Here is a 22,124-nt window from a genome sequence, read left to right as displayed (position 1 = left end):
TTATTATAGTTATGAAGAATAATTATCATATCATTATAGAAAGATATGTCAATAATGTAACTGTATACATAATTATATAAAATAACGTGTTATATTAATCAAATAAAAGGTTAAAATTCTAAAATTAGTTTTTATTTAAATACTCAATAACAAAAAAACAAAAATATATATCTACAAAAATGTATTTTAATGTCAAGCATTAATTTTAACCTTTATAAAGGTTTATATTTTTTTGGTACACGACCAGTATAAGGGTTTTTCGTATTACACATGTGTTGCTATATATAAGAGTTTATATTTTTACTAGATATGGATCCGTGCGTTGCAAGGATTTTATTTGATGTGTTAATTTCATGAACACATAAAAAGAATGAAAATCTTTTTTTCACATTAGTTCTTGAATTTTTCAGTATATATTGGTGAGTTACTTTTGTAATAATAATCTGTTTCCTTACATAAATTTTGATTAGTATTTCTATTTCAATAATCATGGTGTTTTAAATAGTATATTAGTTTTTTTAAGTTTTAGTAAATAATCACTTCTATTTTTTTTTCAAAATAATATTGATTGTAGTTAACTAAAAAGCATATAAAACTGTGAACTCTCTATATTGTTTAAGACAAATTAAAAATAACACTCTACTATACAAATCCTAAAAATAAAATCCCTGATAAAAAAAGAGCGACGGCGATGGCGATTTAGGGTTCCATGTTTTCTCGAAGATGGGATCCGGGTATTATCAACGGCGAATGGATCGGAGGTTATCTTTATCGAATCAAGGGTAGCATGTATACGGGAACACGATTTCGATCAGATCAGCGATGTATGGTGATGGAATTTAAAGGGGTTTATTCGGAGAAGATAAGGAAGATCGGGATTATTGGGGAACAAGATTCGGTTTCAATCATCCTTAAGATGAAATCGAATGTATTTAAAGGTAATATCTTTCACTCTCTACAATTGAGTATCTCGTTTTCGTTTGAAGGAAAGGGGATATGTGGAATGAATGGGAGTTTCGATAAGATTGGGATATGGAGAGTACTGAGACCGTGTATTTCAGGATTCAATTGTGCTTTGTGATTGGGTTTCAGAGTGTTAATTATGGATTCGATATCACTATGGAATATTTACCAAATATTAGATTGGCTAAATGGAATAGCTATAAAAGGATGATGGGGTTTTTTCTATATTGCATCGTTTGTTCTTGTTTTAAAGTTTCAAACGAGATTTATAGCATTCATTGTATCATGACGCAGAGTCAATTGCTCAACAAGGGTGAGATGAAGAATGGTGACAATACCCGCAAGAGGTTGAAGATAACGGTGCCTCACTTTGATAATTCCGAGTTGATCAAAAACTTCTCCAAAACATTGATTGGTCGGTGCATGAATCCGCCGGAGCTAGACATTAAGGCATTGATCACGAAACTGCCGAAAATATGGGGCTTGGAGAAACGGGTTACTGGTATGGATCTGGGACTTGGAAAGTTTCAATTCGTTTTTGAAACTGAGGAGGAGATAGAGGGGGTCTTGAAGCTTCAACCTTATCACTTCGACTATTGGATGCTCTCACTGGCTCGATGGCAATCAAAGAAATCTCCACAATTCCCTTCGGAGATAATTTTTTGGGTTCGAGTGTTAGGCGTCCCAGTGGAGTTCAGGACGGCGCCTACATATGAAAGTATTGGGGATGCTATTGGAAGAACGGTGATGGTGGATGTGGAACACGCGAGGGTCCAAGTGGTGGTAGACGCCTTCAAGGGGCTCTGCTTCGAAACCACTATCGACTTCAAGGGAGGGGGAATTCTACGCGAGTGAGGAAGCTTTGGTGTCTCTACGGTACGAAAAGCTCTTCGGCTTTTGTGACTTTTGTTCCAGTCTTTGCCATAAGGATGAGAAGTGCCCTCTGGATCCTAAGAACATAAAGACGAGCCCGGAGAAGAGTAGGGAGATGAGAGAGGGAAATGGGGGATGGCACGAGGTAGGCAAACATGATGAAAGATCCCGGAGTTATAAGGGAGTGGTTATCAATGGAAATAGCAACCAACCAAACAGAGAGAGAGAGAGAGAGTCGAGCTTATTCTAGGAAGGGGAAGGGCAAAGTGGCTGACGATCATGATTACAAATGGGTGAAGACAGCGGAGAGGGGTCATAAGAGAACCTCCTCATACCATGGGAATTCCCGTGGGGAAGCAGGAGGTTTGCATAGAAGATCATCACGAAGACAGGAAACAGTTGGTGCGCCACAGGAGGTGCGCCTTCAAGCATCTCCAAGATATGTGGAAGGGCAAAATGGGAAGGATGAGATACGTGAAGAGACACGTGAGGAAGGGGAGATAAAAAGTGCTAAAGTGGAAACTTTGGCTTCTGTTTCTAAGGAATTTCAAGCTGCACTTGCTGAGACTCAGGCGACTGGTTTGGAGATGATCTCTGATCCTGTGGATGGAGAGGAGGGTTTACAAAAAATCCAAAGCCTTGTCGTGAATGATAGAGCTTCTGAAGGAGAAGAGAAGGATGTGATGGAAATGGATGAGTTTCAAGCAGCATTGATGGAGCATGGTTTAGATACGCAGGCGATAGATGCTCTTCCGGCAGTCTCTGAGGAGGAATTGGAGGAAATGATGGCGGGCTATGAGGAGGATGATCAACTTCAGGAGGCATGGGATCAGACTAATGGCGCAGAAGAAAAGAATAAGGAAGCAACAGAGTAGGCACAGAAACAGGGGACTCGTAAAAGGTTGTTTGAGCCATCAATCAACGTAGCAGGAAGCACAAAGATGAGGAATGCAGTTGCGCTTGTCTCCCCTCGCAAACGTGCAACAGCCAGGATGGGGACTCGTAAAGGGGATACAAATAAGCAATTGGAGAGTAAGGGATCGTCAAACCTGAACTCTGGAAATCTGAAGAATTAATTTATGGATCAAGTCTTACTAGTTTCTAGCAAGCAGGGTTTGGGGTGTTTATTTTTCAAAGTTTTTTATTTGTTGTTTTGGTGTTGGGCAAGATCTCTATGTAAGATCATGCATTGGAATAAAATTTGCTATTTGGATTCTTGGTGTTGGGTTTGTTTTGATCAGATATGCATAATTATTGCATCTAGATGTTTGGGTTCTCTCCGTAAGTTGTGGGTACAGGGCGTGGCTTTGGAAATGTTAATGGGGCTGTTCTCTACTCGACTGCAGTCGAGACCTCAATGGCTCTTTTATAGGATGGCATGGTGTAGGAGTCTGGAGCATCAACATGGTTCACACGTTTCTTATTCAAACATGTGTCGGGTTATATGGTTTGTGGTTTCATTTGGTTTATGAAGGAGTGCATCTTGGATCACAATACTGATACTTGGGCTCTTACATTGCAGAAACAGAGTTAGGCAATTTACGGTTAATAAGTTGGCTAATTGTTGAGCTGAGTTAATAGTAATCAATAATGTCGTTTTGGTCTTATTGGTTATTGTTCATTGGGATCGATCATGATATTGTTGTAGTAACACTTTATCAGTATTGGTCCTTTAAGGTTTTGTTTTGTGTTCGGTACTGGTTTTATATGGAGCGGGAATTATTTTACATTATGGACATGCTATTTATTTTGGCTTTAAGGCCACTGGTGCTCTGCTCCTATTCGTTGTTCTTACAGGAAGTGTTGGGATTTGAAAGATTCATGATTCTCACGAGACGTTTGGATATTAGGAAATTATTGTTGGCTAGTGACTACTCTTTTTTTTTTTTTTTTTTCTCTGGTGATTTATTAAACAAGAACAAGAAATACAAGGAAATGTCCGAAAAAGACAAACATAAAAGCTAAGGGCCAAAACACGAAGACCCAACTAGATAAAAAAGCCCAAGAGGCCCACAAACATTACAACTTGCAGCCAGCAAGAGGAACCGTCGAGGAAGGGATGAAGAGTCACCCACCACGTGTTCAATCGACACACGATTTGAGAACACGCGTCAAGGAAAACAGCCACCGTCTTCCCCCGGTGCCAGAGAGAGGCGCACAACGACGGAACTCCACAACCAATAGAGACGAGCCGGGAAAGAAGCCACTCAAACAGAGCAACACTCACCAAGATCTGAGTCGTTAGCCTAGACTGACGAATCAAACGTTCCGTAAAAGAAATTAACCATCTTCAATCGAGCCTATCAACTTCAATTATCAATCAAAGGATTAGCCCAAGAGTCGGTTGAAACGAAGAACAACGCGAAACGTCGATCAAACTTAACCGGAGAAAAAACTCCGGGAGAAAGCCGGCGAAGATGATGCTACGGAAGCCATCACTTCCCGGAGGCAAAAGCCGGCGAAGACGGTGCAAAAGTGCCACCGCTTCCTAGAGTCAGAGCCCAAAGATCGGGAGTCTATGCCGGAAGAAACCATCGGCAATCAGATGACTACTCTAATACTTTATTTTTTCACGGAATATACATTTTCATTGGAGGTTTAAAGGAAAATTATTATGGGATAGGGTGGGGATCGTAAAGTTAATAAGGTTGGAGATATTAACGTGGAGAAGAGGCTATTTAATTTGGGGGTTGGAGAATTCAGGGTATAATTACACCCAATTTAACCAGTTCAAAGGAGCATTTCTATATATTTTTTAAATGAGAGCACTAAGTTGGAATTGTCGAGGAGTGAGAAGCAAGTGGACGATAAGTTATTTAACGGAGATATGACATAAACATAAGCCGGATTTTTTATTTTTATCGGAGACAAAGCAAGAAGTTAAGTTTGTCCAGAAATTTCAAGGTCATTTCGGATTTGATAATTTGGTCACAGTGGATCCCGTGGGACGAAGTGGTGGATTAGCGCTTTATTACAATAATGAGTATCAAGTTAACGTGTCATATTCAAGTAATCGAATGATAGATGTGGAAGCAGTGGCTCTTGGGAAAACGGTATATATGACGTTTGTGTATGGAGACCCAGTTCAAGATTTACAAGAACAAGTGTGGGAACGTTTAACTAGATATGGGATTTCGCGATCAGAGCCTTGGTTTATTATTGGTGATTTAAATGAGATCACAGGAAATCATGAAAAAGAAGGTGGAGCGTTGCGAAGTGCGAACTCATTTGTTCCTTTTAATAATATGATAAGGAATTGTGGTCTACTGGAGTTCCCTGGCAAAGGAAATAAGTTGTCATGGCAAGGCAGAAGGGGCAAGGGCAAAGGGGCAGTAACGGATAGATGTTGTTTAGATCATGCATTAGCGAATGAGGAGTGGCATACGCTATTCCCCTGTTCTTATACAGAATATTTAGGGCTGGTGGCATCAAATCATCGCCCAGTGGTGGCTTATTTGGAAGATAAAGTTTCTAGGAGGAAATGGCAGTTTAGATTTGATAAGAGATGGATTGGACAAGAAGGTCTTATGGAATCAATTACAATGGGATGGTCCGATCATAATGAAGGAACAAGAACTAGTATAGTGGAACAAATTAGTAATGCCGCCGTGAGATAGCCAAATGGAAGAAAAATAATCCACCTTATGGGAAGGAAAAGAAAGCGCTTGAAGAGGTACAAACAGATGATACTAGATCTCAGGAGGATATTATGGAGGTGTATGGGAAGCTGCAAGAGGTATACAAGGACGAGAAGGAGTATTGGCATCAGAAAAGCAGAAATATGTGGTATTCATCTGGAGATCTCAATACAAAATTCTATCACGCTTTAACTAAGCAACGAAGGGTCCGTAATAGGATAGTAGGGCTACATGATGTTGAGGAAAACTGGATTACAGAGGACAATGGAATAGAGAGAGTGGCGGTTGAATATTTTTAGGATTTATTTATTACCACCTCTCCATCGGAGTTTGATGAGTTTCTCTCAGAGGTAACACCGGGCATAACTCCACAGATGAATCAACGATTACTGCGGATAGCGACAGAGGATGAAGTCAGAGAAGCTCTGTTTATGATGCATCCAGAGAAAGCACCAGGGCCGGATGGCATGACAACTTTTTTTTTTCAACATTCTTAGCATATTATTAAGAGAGATTTGGTGGAGATGGTGAATGATTTTTTGGTGTCTGGAGAAATGGATGCAAGGTTAAATATTACTAATATTTGTATGATTCCAAAGACAGAGAGACCTACAAGGATGACGGAGTTGCGACCTATCAGCTTATGTAATGTAGGGTATAAAATTATTTCGAAAGTTTTGTGTCAACGGTTAAAGTTATTGCCACCTTCCCTTGTCCCGGAAACGCAATCGGCATTTGTGGCAGGACGGCTGATTTCTGATAATATTCTTATAGCACATGAATTGTTTCATGGATTACGGACCAATGAGGCGTGTAAAGGAAAGTATATGGCAGTCAAAACGGATATGAGTAAGGCCTACAATCAGGTTAAATGGGAATTTATTAAGGCATTATTACAGAAAATGGGGTTCCATGATCATTGGATTAAACTTATGGTGGAATGTATATCATCGGTTCAATATCAGGTTCTTTTAAATGGCCAACCTCGGGGACTCATTATACCACAGAGGGACTTAAGTCAAGGAGATCCTTTATCTCCATATTTATTTATTCTGTATACTGAGGCTCTGATAGTGAATATTAAGAAGGCGGAGAGGGAGAAACAATTAACAGGAATAAAGGTAGCCAGAGCATGCCCTTCAATATCGCATCTGCTTTTTGCGGACGACAGCCTCTTCTTTTGTAAAGCTCAAAAGGAAGAGTGTCATACCATTCTAAGGATCTTAAAGGATTACAAGAAAGCTTCAGGTCAACTAATAAACTTTGATAATTCTTCAATTCAATTTGGACACAAAATCGAAGAATCTGTCTGACATGAGCTAAGAGATATTTTGGGCATACAGAATCTGAGAGGAATGAGAAATTATCTAGGATTGCCGGAGAGTCTCGGGGATTCTAAGATACATGTTTTTGTCTTCGTACATGATCGACTAAATAATAGGGTCAATGGCTGGACTTTTAAGTTCTTTACGAAAGGAAGAAAAGAGGTGATCATCAAATCAATGATTACGGCTTTGCCAAATCATGTGATGTCTTGCTATCGTTTACCCAAGGCTACTGCAAAAAAACTGACGAGTGCGGTAGCACAGTTTTGGTGGAGCCCTGGCGGTAATACAAGAGGGATGCATTGGAAATCATGGGACAAAGTATGTGTCAGTAAGGAAGATGAAGGCTTAGGTTTTAAAGATATCATTGATTTCAACACAGCGATGCTTGGTAAACAATTATGGCGGCTGATAGAGAAGCCAAATACTTTATTTTCTCGAGTTTTTAAAGGTCGGTATTTCAGGAATGCATCACCCCTGGAGCCGATTCGTTCAGATTCTCCGTCATATAGTTGGCGGAGTATTGTTTCAACTAGATCTCTGGTAAGCAAATGACTAATCAAAAGGGTGGGAACATGATCTTCTATATTCGTACGGAATGATCCTTGGCTCCCAACCACTCGCCCGAGACCAGCCAATAAAAAATCAACACAATCTTTACCCAGACCTTACAGTGGATTCTCTTATTGATCCACATTTGCGAAAATAGAATTTGCCGGCGATTCGGGCTTTGGTGGATCCACAGGATGTGAAATTAATAGAAAGTATACCATTGAGTAGAACTCGGATGGCAGACAGAGATGGATGGCATTTCACAAATAATGGAAAATACACGGTTAAATCTGGATATCAGGTAGAAAGGATATACCCAGATAAGGAAAAATCACCATTATTGTTTGGACCCACGGTGGATATTTTGAAGGCATATTGTTGGAAAATACGGTGTCCACCAAAGATTAAGCATTTTCTATGGCAATTGGTGACGGGGTGTATAGCATTCAAGAAGAATCTGCAAAAGCGAGGGATACACGGAGATATCATTTGTGCAAGATGTGGAGCTGAGGAGGAATCGATCAACCATGTTTTTTTTTAATGTCCTCCTGCACTTCAGACATGGGCTCTTTCAAAGATTCCAACAAATCCAGCTCTGTTTCCAACAAGTTCTCTCTTTGTGAACATGGATCATCTCTTTTGGAGAGTTGTTCCACAGATGGAGGATCATCAGTTTGCATGGATACTATGGTATATATGGAAGGAAGAAATAATAAAGTCTTTAGTAATCTGGATGTGGATCCGTTGGATACTCTTAAACTGGCTGAAACGGAATCAAAACTCTGGGCTGAGGCACAAATACTAAATGACAACAAGAGGATTCCACAGGTAGAGGCTACGAGTCTTCCGTCAATTCCAGGAAGATGGTGTTTTACGGATGGTTCCTGGAAAGAAAATGATGTTTTCTCAGGACAAGGATGGTACAGTACTCTAGAAGGATTTGTAGGTTTGATGGGTGCAAGGAATGTTCGGGCTTCCCTTTCTCCTCTTCATGCGGAAATAGAAGCGTTATTATGGAGAATGGAATGTATGAAAAACTTATGACAATTTTAGGTTATGTTTGCAACAGATTGTTCTCAATTGGTGAAGATGGTTTCAGAACCAGAAGAATGGCCAGCATTTGCAAGTTATTTGGAAGATATAAACAGCCTGAAAGAGAGTTTTTTCCGAGCAGAGATTATCTATGTACCAAGAACGCAGAATAAGAAGGCGGATAGCTTAGCCCGCAGTGCTAGGAAGGAAACGTCTTTTGTAGTTCACATGGATCAAGATCTTCCAGTTTGGTTCACAGAGGTAGTATGAGTCTGTAAAGTTGATGACAAGAAAAAAAAAATTAAAAATAACACAATTCAAAATATAAATGTTACCCAACACCAATCAATATGTATTATTGATAGTCATCTAAATATCAAATATATTGCTAGATAGAACATCAAATTTGTTTACTTTAGCATCAAGACTTTAACCTCTTTTTCTATATATCATATACTATTGAAAATTTCTTGATATATAATATTTTGTAGAAAACTATTGTCATTATATTTTAAAAATCTTAAAAATCTGAAACTCTGCAGTTGTAGTGATTCTTCATAGTAGTGCGGCGTATAATTGTAAGAGTGGACTTGGGAAATATAGACCAACTTTTTAAGCTTTAACCTTAACTCTTGTTTATATTCATTGCATAGAAAATTCATATAGGGAATTATGGTCTATTCCTTGCATAGAAAATTCATATAGGGAATTATGGTCTTTTCAGTTTGAAGGCCATCTTGCATCTGTTGGTATGAGATTTATTCTATGAATAAAAATTCATTTTTCACATAATTTTTTGTTACGATTTCTGCTTCAATAATCATGTTGTCTACGCGAGTTATTAGTAACTCTGTTCCTGCAAAGCCCTTCTCTTTGATTTAAATTCTTTAGTAGAATGACTTACAACAACATGACCAATTTTATACGTCGATAAGAACAAACACACATAAACATAATCATACATAAGCATAATAGCCACACTAACTTTCCTTATTAACTTACATACAAAATCATAACATCTATATGTACAAATGCGTAAGTATAACTGTGGTAATAACTAACGTACCGCAGCATGACGATTATATTATTATTTTTAGATCAACATCAGTTTCATGTAAAGATCACGATAGAAATTACTATCAAAATTTTAAAAAGAAAATTACTATCAAATAATCGTTTACAACTATATTTTCATTAGGATTTTAGAAAAGGAAAATTATTATTAAATAAATTATTTTACAAATATTTTTTCTTTAGGATTCTAAAAAAGTAATTTATCTAAAAAATTACTGTTAAATATTTTTGAAACTTTTTCAATTTTTTTTAGGTTCTTAGTATATATATATTTTTAATCATGAGATATTTTAACACATGTCACAATATTAGAAAAAAATTACTATCAAATTATATTTTGCAATTATATTTTTTAAGATTTAAAAATTTAAAATTACTATTAAATAATATTGATAATTAATTTTTAACAAAAAAAGTTTTTACTATCTTAGTATATATAAAATACTGTTTTGCAATTGTTTTTTGATTAGGAATTTAAAAATGGAAATTACTATTAAATAATATTTATAATTACTTTTTAATAAAAAAAATTTTTTTGTTAATATCTTAGTATATACTCCTATTTTTAAATATGTGATAGATTAACACATGTCACAATCTTAAATATATAATTTTCATGTGTCGCGATCATGTTAATTAGCAACTTTGAAGAATCAAGCTTTAAATAATAAGACTATTAATAATTTCTTTAAATAATTTTAACAAGTTTTTTTATTATTTTAGTATTTATATTTTTGATTATGCGATAATTTAACACATATCACAACTTTAAACAATAACGGTCATATGTCACAATCATGTTAATTAGCAATTTTGAAAAACTAAGCTCAATATAATATCTTATAATTATATTTTCATTAAGATTTTAGAAAAGGAAAATTATATTAAATTTTCAAATCTATTTTTTAGGATTTTGAAAAACGAAAATTTCTAAAATATTTACTACTAAATATTTTTTAATTTTTTTTGCTATTAAATAATTTTTAAAGTTAGTTTTTTTTCAAAATTTGTTTTTACTATCTTATTACATATATTTTAATCATTATATATTTAAACACATGTCAATATATTGAAGGAAAATTATTATCAAGTAATATTTTGTAATTATCTATTTTGTTTAGAATTTTAAAAATGGAAAATTACTATTAAATAATATTTATAATTACTTTTTCATAAAATTATTATCAAGCAATTTTGAAAAATCAAACTTTATATAATAAGATTTAAACACCCGATAACGAAAAAAATACAAAAATATATTTTTATAATTTTTTTTGCCATATACGTAATCTTTTAAAATATGACTTAAAGTGGTTTTCCCTTTAAAATAGGATTTAAAGTGGTTATCTCCTTAAAATAGAACTTGAAAATATATTCATTTAGATGCAGTTATATAACATTGTGCAGTTAAGATTTATATTTTAACTTAGACTCAGCTATTATCAACCGGACAGTTCTTAATTTAATAGTATTGATTATGGAACAATGATGTAATCTAAAGTTTCCAACTAGGATTTCATGGATATACACATCTTATGTTGTTAAACATTACTTTACCGAATAATTTAGGATACCCAATAATTTAACTATCTATGATTCGATTATAGAATCCGACGGGGCCGGGATCCAATTCTTTTGTATCCCACTTTTGTCACTATGATTATTATACCTAAACTAATTAATTAACATATAGTTATATATTATTGAAATTCCCATCTCTCTTCATGTGGAGTGGACTATACGAAAAATTATCTTATTATTGATTAATTTATGGGAGAGAAAACTAGCTTAGCAAATGTTTACAATAGCAATTTGACCATCACAATGCCAATACAACTTTTATGACATGCATACTTATTACTAAAAAGATAAGGGAAAAGGTTATTTTTAAATTTTAATTTTCCTTTGAAAATTACATAATAAGTTGCCTGAAACCTTTTAAAGTTCAAAAAAAAAAAAAAAAAAAAACCTTTTTACTGATGTTGTACGAACTATGTAGCACTTACTAAAAGAGTATTGCTCAAAAAAGAAAAAGAAATTTACTAAAAAGATAAAAAAAGATCACGTAAGAGTTCTAAAGTAAAATCTTACTCTATATCATAGTTACGTAGGACTGACTGTTTTATGTTAGAGTTGACACAAACATTACATAAAAAGTAACACCTACACATAAAGTAAAAAAATATATATACAAAACTATTTATAAGTAAGGCCCCACAATTTATGATATTTGCAGTTATATCTGTGGCAGTTATCTTAATGATGCTTTCATAGGTTCTGTAAGTATGTTTTCTCTCTCCCCCTCCTCTCTTGCGGTTCTTAATTCTGGCCAAAGCTTTGTACTTCCAATACATTAAATCACATAAAGAATCCAAAGAAAAGTCTGTGTAACGTCAATCGAATTAAATTTACCAAACTTTCTTGTTTTCCATGAACTTTGATCTTATCATCCCCAAGAATGGGAGTCTTGTTGTGATTTAAGAGCAAAACTCCAATCATGGATCTCGAGCGTCTGAGCCCAAGGAATCAACTTAAGGTAAGTTTCTTGAACTCTCATTCACTTCAATCTCGATTTCAAGAATCCAATCTTTTGTTTGCTTGTCTACAGAAAGAATCTTGGTGGACTGTTCTGACATTAGCTTACCAAAGCTTAGGTGTGGTTTACGGAGATTTAGCTACTTCACCATTGTACGTCTACAAAAGCACTTTTGCTGAAGATATCCAACACTCGGGGACAAACGAAGAGATCTTTGGGGTTCTGTCTCTTGTCTTCTGGACATTAACTCTCATCCCACTACTCAAATACGTTTTTATTGTTCTTCGTGCTGATGATAATGGTGAGGGTGGGACTTTTGCTCTCTACTCTCTGCTCTGTCGCCATGCTAGAATTAGCTCCTTCCCCAACTTTCCAGCTCGCCGATGAGGACCTTTCTGAGTCTAAGAAAAAATCTGGGGATAATCCGAGGAATTTAAAAGATAAGGGGTGGAATTTGAAAAATATTCTGGAGAAGCATAAGGTTCTTCAGAACATGTTGCTTGTTCTTGCTCTGATTGGGACTTGTATGGTCATTGGTGATGGTGTTCTCACTCCCGCAATCTCTGGTAATAAAAAGATTGATTCCTCTCAGATTGTGTGGATTTCTCAAGATTTTGGAAGCTGATTTGTATCAATGTAAGCTCTCTACTTCTTTGATTAGATAGGTAGGGAGTGTTAAAGATGGGAAGCTTCAGCATTACTATGATCCCCAAAATGTCAAATAATAGGAGTTGTTTTGTTTATTATTCTTTTCACACAGACAATTAACTTATTGCAAGTTAGGTTGAAACCATGTAGGATTAACATTAAGCTTCTTAATAAAGTATAAAATAAGTTTTAAGAACTTTTTTTTTTGGGTGTGGACGGTGTGTGTGATGCAGATGCAATCTTCTATAATCATAAAATAACGACTGTAGTTTAGGAGTTCAATTGATTAATAAAATCAAAGATATTAAGCTTAGAGTAATATAAAAGTCATTAAGCTTGAACCTTTTTCTGAAAAATGGTCAACTAAAAAGCTGGTTTACTTGCTAATTTCCTGCTTTATTTGAATCAACTAAACCAATGCAACTCTGCAGATGTGGAGGTGCCAGTGGTATGCGCCATACTGATGCTCTTGTTCTCGCTACAACACTACGGGACACGTCTAGGCTTTTTGTTTGCTCCAATTGTGCTCGCATGGCTTCTCTGCATAAGCACCATTGGTGTATACGACATCTTCCACTGGAACCCTCAGGTTTACAAAGCTTTGTCTCCTTATTACATCTACAAGTTCCTCAAGAAATCTCGGCAACGCGGTTGGATGTATCTGGGTGGCATCCTTTTATGCATAACCGGTAATTAAAAACAGAGGAATAACGGTTTTTTTTTTAAATGAGTTTCTTCTCATAACTTACTTTCTTTGCGGGTTTTCCAGGCTCGGAAGCTATGTTTGCTGATCTAGGACACTTCACTCAGTTGTCAATACAGGCAAAGTTTATTACACAATCTTTTTGTGTTGTCTTATTATCTTTCTCTGAAACTTGCATGTTTCTTTTGTCTCTCTGGCTGCAGATTGCGTTCACATTCGCTGTTTACCCGTCGTTAATCCTCGCATACATGGGCCAAGCAGCATATCTATCTAAGCACCATTTCCTGGAAAGTGATTACCGGATTGGTTTTTATGTTTCAGTACCCGGTAAATTTGCTAACCATCTTCTTGTTCACTGTTTGGCATAATATTCACTAGTTTGTATGTTGTGCACAGAGAAAATAAGATGGCATGTTTTGGCAATTGCTATTCTGGCGGCTGTGGTGGGAAGGCAGGCGATAATCACAGGAACATTCTCGATCATCAAGCAATGCACTTCTCTAGGCTGTTTCCCAAAAGTCAAAATCGTCCACACATCGTCTAAAATTCACGGCCAGATTTACATCCCGGAGATCAACTGGACTCTCATGCTATTATGCTTGTCAGTCACCGTAGGTTTCCGCGACACCAAACACATAAGCAATGCCTCAGGTACACTATCCTTTAAACCATTGGCATAACCAACTAAACGATCACGTTAAATTCTGATTTATTATGGATTTTTAATTTAAAACAAATTGGTTATAATTCGGATTTATTATGAACTTATAACTTTAAAGAAATCGGTTATAAGGAGATTGAGTATAATTTTTTTATATATTAGTTAAATTCGGGTTTATTATATCTCCAACTATTGAATTAGTACTTTCATTCATCATTAACAATTTAATGTATTAATCTTTTCATTATTTGTTACATGCATGCAGGTTTGGCGGTTATTACCGTTATGCTAGTAACGACTTGCCTAATGTCACTAGTAACGTCTTATGCTGGCGCAAAAGCACTCTCTACGCGCTAGCCTTCATCTTCTTCTTCGGAACAATCGAATCTCTCTACTTCTCAGCTTCGCTCATCAAATTCCGCGAAGGCGCGTGGGTGCCACTCGCCCTCTCCTTCATCTTCCTCCTCGTCATGTACCTCTGGCACTACGGGACCGTCATGCGCTACGAGTTCGACGTCCAGAACAAAGTCTCGGTCAACTGGCTCCTCACGCTCTTCGGCTCCTCGAACCTCGGCATCGTCCGCGTCCGAGGAATCGGCGTGATCAGCACCGAGCTCGTCTCCGGCGTTCCCGCGATCTTCTGTCATTTCGTTACCAACCTTCCCGCGTTTCACCAGGTTGTTGTCTTCCTCTGCGTCAAGTCCGTCCCTGTCCCTCACGTGAAACCGGAAGAACGGTTTCTCGTTGGTAGGGTCGGACCGAAGGAGTACCGGTTATTCCGGTGTATCGCCCGGTATGGTTACCGGGACGTGCACAAAGATGACGTGGAGTTTGAGCAAGACCTTGTCTGCAGTATCGCAGAGTTTATACGTTCGGATAAAGCGTTCGATTACGAGTTGGACCCTGGAAACGAGTCCGAGAGGCTTACCGTAGTCGCGGCTTCCTCCTCTAGTCTCGAAGGTGTTCAAATCTATGAAGACGATTGTTTAGACGAACGTGAACAATGGTCGCTGAGAGTCAAGAAAAGGGTACGGTTTGTGTTACCGGAAAGTTCGAGGATAGATAGATCCGCGGAGGAGGAGTTAACGGAGCTGACGGAGGCGCGTGAGGCGGGGATGGCGTTTATAATGGGACATTCGTATGTGAGAGCAAAGGCCGGTTCGAGTGTGGTGAAGAAGGTGGCTATTAACTTTGGGTATGATTTTCTAAGGAGAAACTCGAGAGGTCTTTGTTATGGTCTGTCTACTCCTCACGCTTCTACTTTAGAAGTTGGTATGATTTATATCGTGTGACTATACTTTTTTGTTGTTGTTGTTGTTAAACTTGAATATACTTCAGTTTTGTAAATTAAGGTTTTTTTGTTGTTGTTGTTGCAACTTTTGTGTAGAGATGTTAGAGTTGCTTGTGGAAAAAGTAAGATATGCTTTTGTTTTTGTAATAATTTGTCCCTACTGATTAAGATTCAAAGAGAAAAGATTGAACAATAAGTAGACAAGAGTCGAGAGCATATGATTCTTTGTCTCTTTATGTTTCTTTAACTCCAAATCTTCTCTTTTGTCGGCTTAGCTCATCATATATATAAGTGCATAGAAACAAAGAAAAGATATACAAGTGCATAAATCTCCTCTCTAAACTTGTAAGCAACGTTTGCTCTGTTTTCGTTTATACAGAAAAACCAAAGAAATAAATGATGAAAAATGGTAACTGGGTGGTTCTGTCTTTAATTTTCTTGTTTCTCTTCTGTGGGTTGTCTTCAGTGTCAGCTAAGCCTCCTCCTGTTAGTAAGTTCTTGACTACCCTAATATGATTATTATTTTGAAAGAAGATTATTTTGATAAATCTCTGAAGATGTTCTTGTTTTTGTTTGTTTTGGGAACAGAGATTGTAAGTGGACTTGTGACAAATGTAGCATCAATGCTGTGGAAATGGTTGTGGTCTCTTCAGACATCCACAACCACAACAGCCACCACCAAATCAGGTAAGACGACCTCCAAAAAGTTTGTATGTACTTTATTGTATGATCTCACTGTCAAAGTTTCAAAGTTTCAATTGCCATAGACTAAAAATAAAAATAAAAACTGAGAAAATGTGACAGGTGTTTCTAGCCGTTCGATGGTGAAATATGAAAGTGGATATAACATAGAGACAGTGTTTGATGGAAATAAGCTTGGGATTGAGCCTTATGCAGTTGAAGTTTCCCCTAGTGGAGAAGAGCTTATTGTCTTGGATTCAGAGAACAGTAACATCCACAAAATCTCCATGCCTCTTTCTAGATGTAAGTTCATCTTCTTCTTGAAATAGATTTGATGAAAAAGGTACTCTAAAAATTGCACATGAGATTGTATACATTACTTTCTTATTTTACGGTATTATTCGATCTATTCACAACCTCAAAACATGACCCACCAAAACGTTGAATCATGTATCTACAATTATGCTTTGCTTCAAGATGGGGATTCATTTTCTTTTGCTTTTCTCAGTTCTGTACAAAAAAAAAAAAAAAAGAGATTCTTCATATTTTAGATTCCAAAGTTTCTTTCTTTGACAGCGAAATCCTTTTAAAGGTTTAAAGTTTTTCACTTTACTCCACAACACGACACATTTAACTTTTATCCGTGTTCTGTTTCTCTGTTCTTCAGGTTTATTCTTTCTGCTGTTTCTTGTTCCTAAATCTAAGAAATTTCCTCATTATAAAGCACCGAACTTTCGCTTTTAGATAGATTCTAAAAGATGCAAAGTAGATAGATTCTTCAAACTGATCTCACAACTGATTTGTTAGTATTTGGGTTTTGAATTTATTGAAGATGGTAAACCAAAGTTAGTCTCCGGTTCACAAGAAGGCTACACAGGGCACGTGGATGGAAAGCTCAAAGAAGCGAAAATGAATCGTCCTCGAGGATTAGCCATCGACGACAGTGGAAACATCTACGTTGCCGATACTAATAATATGGTCATACGCAAGATCAGCGACGCAGGTAACCACAATTCAACATTTGAATTTACCCTTTGATAATCGCAATTTTAAAGTTTTTTCATGGTTTATATATGCCAGGAGTCTCAACCATCGCAACCGGAGGAAGATTCTCTGATGACTTTGATTTGATCTACGTCTCTTCAACCTGCTCTCTTTTAGTTATTGATCGTGGAAATCAAGTGATTAGAGAGATTCAGCTTCACGATCATGACTGTTCGCATCACGAGCCCGAAACTGATCTCCATCTTGGTAACTTTTCAAACAAGCTAACGTTGTTGGTTTGTTTTTTTTGGTTTGTGTTTGCTTGAAATGCCGTTTCGGTTTGTGTATGTACAGGAACCGCTCTGCTAGTTGCTGCTGCATTTTTTGGTTATATGTTTGCGCTATTAGTACGTAGAATACGATCGTTGTTCTCTTCGTTTCGTCATGTAAGTGAAGAGTTTCGTTTGGTTCGAGATAAGAGTTAAATGTATATAGAAACCAATTAACGTTATTGGTTTGTTTTTATTTCATTTCAGGATAATAATAAGAGGCATGTGGCGAAACCGAACATGACAATGGCTCCATATCAACGTTTCCCAAGAGCGGTTCGGCAGCCATTAATTCCACCTCAATATGAACCGGAAAATGAAGAAGGATTTCTCGGTTCGCTTGGAAAGCTTGTGGTGAAAACCGGTTCTTCGGTTTCTGAGATGATGACCGGACCAAGAAAAGTTACTCCCCAAGACTTCCACTACCACCATCCGCAACAGCCGAACCAGTGGCCGGTACAAGAGAGCTTTGCTATACCGGAAGAAGATGGACCACCGGCTTTAGAACCGAGATCAGGTACAAATCAGGATAAACCCTACCTTAGAGCACAGGGCACAAACCAAAACCGGCCTTATTACCAAGATTGTGACCAATATCAAAGCCAGCAGAAACGAAAAGTGAACGATACCGAAGATAACCGAGAGAACGAGATTGTATTTGGGGCAGTTCAGGAGCAAGACGGCCGCCGAGAAGCTATGGTGATCAAAGCTGTTGATTTCAAGGAAGCAGTGAACGATCAGCGAAATCTACGGCCTAGAATTAATTATATGGGATATTCTTCTCATGTTTACTGATTACAAAATCAAATTTTCTTAAGTTACATAGAGTGTGTGTGATACGTGGGACGTATAGTACACGTAACAGTGAGTTATAACATTATCGCTATGTGTTTATTAGTCTTAAATTACTTTTTCTTTTACTTATTAAATTTCGTACTTTAATAGGTTAATGTAAATTATTAACTAGTATATATTACGGATGACGGGTACTTTAAAACATACTCTAAAACATATAAGCAAGCAGTCATATTTTTATATGAGTTTTGGTAGTTTTACCTTGTAAACCATACATGGTTTGATTGTTTAACTAATTTGAACAACATATTGTACATAGCCATATAACGGTCGATGGAATACATTTTTTTTTTTTTTGTTAAGCGGTCGATGGAATACATTCACTGGAAGTATATAATTTCGGCAAGGATTTTTCGAAGATTCTTCCCCATGTCTGCTTCTTAGCAAGGATGCACGAGCGTTGAAAAAGCTACCGGCTACAACGGTTTACAGAAGCGACGTAACAAGTTCTCGTTGTAGTAAAAAAGGAAAGTTAACGTTACGTAGTATGAGATCTAAGCATTTAACTATTTAAGAATGAAACACCGGTTCAGTTCGGTTTATATTAGAAAATCGAAAACGGTTAAGGGAAGATTCTTTAAAACCACCTTGGCTGTTACGCAATTCCAGCTCTTGTTTTAGCTGCCATTTATTATTCTCGTCCCTCTCCCCCTTAAGAAACGGATACCTGAGGGAGAAGGAAACATCTTGAGAGAGAGAGAGAGATTCAGGGTTTAGGGTTACAGAGAAGCAGGCTGCAGGGGAAGGAGGACTCTGTATTCGTCTGTCCTTCTCCTTAATCTTCTCGAGAAAACCAATGGGGATTCAATCTTTTCCAATCTCTGAAATGGACACGAGCATGGCCGAGGATATGCACGAAGCGATGTTCGCGAAGCGATGTTCGCGAAGCGAGGTTGTTGTTTCCTCCTCCCATGTCTAGGATCATCTCAGCCGTCTGGTCCCGGCGGTAACCTATGGTGGCAACGTATCAAGACCGTTGATAAGTTGGAGCCCGACGAACGCTGGTGGATCTCAGGGTGGAACAAGATGAGGGAGTGGTCTGAAATCTTGGCAGGCCCCAAGTGGAAGACCTTCATCCGCCGCGTTGGCCGCAGTCAATTCTGCGGTTTCGGAGGAGACGACGGTAGTAGTAGGCCGGATCAGGTTGGTTTCCGGTACGATTCATCGAGTTACTCTTTGAATTTTGACGATGGTAAACAGATGGGACATTTCGAAGACGAGTTTCCGTACCGTGATTACTCAATGAGGTTCACCTCACCGTCTCTGCCGGTCTCCACCAAATGCTCCATTGATTTTGACAACGATAACTACGCGCCTCCGATGATTAAGTAAAGGCCACAGGTTTTTGTTTTTGTGGGTTTGTCTTCAGATTTTGCAAAGAATTTTTATTTTATTATTTGCAAATAATTTTTATTTTATAAATTTTTGTTTTGTTTTCAGATTTTGGATATCATTTAACTTTGAATGCACTCATTAATTAGTTGATAAATATGTTCTCGAAGAAGTGATTTCCTCTTCATAAAGTGAAGAACAAAAAAATGATATCCTATTTTTCTTCTTCTTGAAGAATAACAAGTACTAAACTGAGCACATTGACGCATCAAAACACCTAATGAAACAATTCTGTTAAAACAAAATAGAGAAAAACTGAAAAATAAATCACATACTCACACTTTTGGATCATTTCCATCATCTCTCAAGCTTTCATCATTTTATTCTCAACTGATACAAATCTTTATTTGTAAACACACAAAAATGATAAACTTTGATATGAAACATTTAAATAAATAATTTTTTTTGTTATAAGATAATTGATATAAAAAAGTTAGGGTGTAAAAACCAGCAATTTCAATCATCAATAAAACACATGACATATCACTATTATGGAATTCTTAACCGACAAGTCTGCTCTTGGTTGAATGCACTTTCCAACAGTTGAATCTTTTTAATGGGGGTGTTGAAAAACCAAAAAAGTGATATGGATTAATATACGTTGAATGTTTTCAATATGTTGCATATTATATTTTAATTATTTTAAGAATAATTTTTATATCATTATATGTTTTAAATAACTCATACTTATTTTAGAATATTTAATTAGTATTTAATTATTAACAGCATAGTATATTTTTAAAAATTAATTAATTATTATTTTAATACATATTTTAGTGAAAAATAGATAGATATAATGTTGACTCGAGAAAAACTAAAGAATTATTATAAAATATAAAAATTAAAATGTATATTAAATTATTAGGTCAGAAAGAAAAGAATGATGTGAAATGACAAAAAATAAAAATTAAGGTCAGAAAGACATTTTTTCATCATAAGCTTTGGATTATTTCTAATATCTAAGAAGCCTTCATCACGTTATTTTCTATTCGGAACCAAACAATCACATAATTGAATGTAAAATAGCGTAGGATAGCACTAGAAAAGTTTTTGTCACAAATATAGAGTATAAAGATTAAAATGACCAAAATGTTTCATTAAAGAAGTAAATATACACTTATACACTTAGAGTTAACTGATCCAAACCTTAGGGTTTAGAGTTACGGGGTGGAGATTTGAGATTGAGATTTAAAATTTTATAAAATAAAAAATAAATATTCAAAATTTTAAAATAAAAATTTTAAAAATAGTTTCAAAAAGTATTTTCGAATCACGAAAAGAAAATTTGAAAAAACAAATCGAAGAAAATAATTTAAAAAAGTTCGAATTTGAAAACATATAATCCAAACTATAATTTTTTTTTATTTCTTTTTAATTTTTTTAATTTTTTAATTTTTTTATATATCTAGGGTATTAAGATCTTTTTACCTATTAAATGAAACATTTTGGTTATTTTTCTCCTTGTGGTCTATTTTTGTGATCAAAACTTAAAAATAATCTATTTAGGAGAATTGCCCTAATTGAATCTCTTCGACTTAGTTGATTCCCCCCTAACCAACCATTGATTTAAGAAAAACATTATAACAAACTGATAAGCATGAACAGTGCTACAATGTAGGAAAAAGAAGATTAGTGTTCAACAAAGAAAACAGAATCATAAATAAAGAAAGAGATAATCATGAGAAAAAAGGGAGAAAATTATTATGAGAGATTTTTGATCTAACAAGCAACAAGTAATTAAAAATGAGACTAAGTTGGTAGTGACAAAGATTATTCTTCACCCCAACCTTGGCGGTAAAAATAATGTTAAACTTGAATATCTAGAGTTATCATTATTTTTATGTTTAAGATAAGTCTTTATCTCATCAACTTTTGAAAGAGTGACGGCTCTAATCATCATTTAGCCAATTTCTTCATATTTTCACATCAAAGCATTTCATTAGAAACACAAATAAAAAAGTAAGCATGTATTCACATATTATTAGTTCAATTGCACAATATAAACACAAATGACTTATATATAAAAAAAAGTCTTGGAAGCTAAAATTGACCTTTTGTTTCTAGTATTAGTTATTTTCTCTATCCCTTATATATTAATTAAGAAACATTATAACGTTGTTTTGTAGACACGTGTCACTATGATAATGAAATTCAGAATTTTTAAAGAAATAGGTTGGTCTATCTTAAATTATATTATATTTTTTATTAAACTAACTATTAAATTGATAAATAGTGTACACAATAATATTCTCGCACTTTCCTCAAATAAAAGCTATGAAATTGTCTAATATGGTTAGCATATATATGAAAATTAATGATTATGAATAATAAATATTTGATAATAATTTTTGTATCTTAGCTCTTTTTGTTTAATTTTATATTATTAAAAGATATTAAACAACCACATTAACCATATAATAAACAAAATTAAATTTTTTCTTATATGTTATATTTGAATTTTTAAAACGACTATAAATTACTAAAAACGTTAAATGTCTCACACTAAAATTTTGTGATAAATGGTTTAACTTACAAATGATCATAAATCGTATGAATATGAAGTCTCATTTACTAAACATTCATATTA

At 35.6% G+C, this 22,124-nt stretch overlaps 1 protein-coding gene and 2 pseudogenes across 2 annotated transcripts; all 3 read left to right on the top strand.

Annotated features, from left to right (window-relative positions):
• The first annotated feature begins 638 nt into the window (after positions 1 to 638).
• Positions 639 to 3,101, top strand: LOC106319485. Of its 2 annotated transcripts, XM_013757830.1 has the most exons (3): positions 639 to 938; positions 1,258 to 1,789; positions 1,825 to 3,101. In XM_013757830.1, the coding sequence occupies exons 1-3, from the start codon at positions 927 to 929 to the stop codon at positions 1,923 to 1,925; spliced, it is 645 nt and encodes a 214-aa protein (XP_013613284.1). In that variant the 5' UTR covers positions 639 to 926; the 3' UTR covers positions 1,926 to 3,101. The 2 variants fall into 2 exon arrangements, with proteins under 2 accessions (XP_013613284.1, XP_013613283.1); XM_013757829.1 differs by having other exon boundaries at positions 1,258 to 3,101.
• Positions 3,102 to 11,750: 8,649 nt separating this feature from the next.
• On the top strand, positions 11,751 to 15,365 carry LOC106313787 (annotated as a pseudogene).
• A 264-nt stretch (positions 15,366 to 15,629) lies between these two features.
• On the top strand, positions 15,630 to 19,493 carry LOC106316267 (annotated as a pseudogene).
• Positions 19,494 to 22,124: the final 2,631 nt, after the last annotated feature.

The sequence above is a fragment of the Brassica oleracea genome, chromosome C9 (genome assembly GCF_000695525.1).
Source record: "Brassica oleracea var. oleracea cultivar TO1000 chromosome C9, BOL, whole genome shotgun sequence".
Taxonomy (NCBI): Eukaryota; Viridiplantae; Streptophyta; class Magnoliopsida; order Brassicales; family Brassicaceae; genus Brassica; species Brassica oleracea.
The sequence above is the reverse complement of the archived record's forward strand: the minus strand, read 5'-3'. Positions and strand labels throughout refer to the sequence as shown.

Bases quoted from the DNA above. Each gene is read 5' to 3' on its own strand.
- LOC106319485 (XM_013757829.1), top strand. From the start codon at position 1,992: ATGATGAAAGATCCCGGAGTTATAAGGGAGTGGTTATCAATGGAAATA.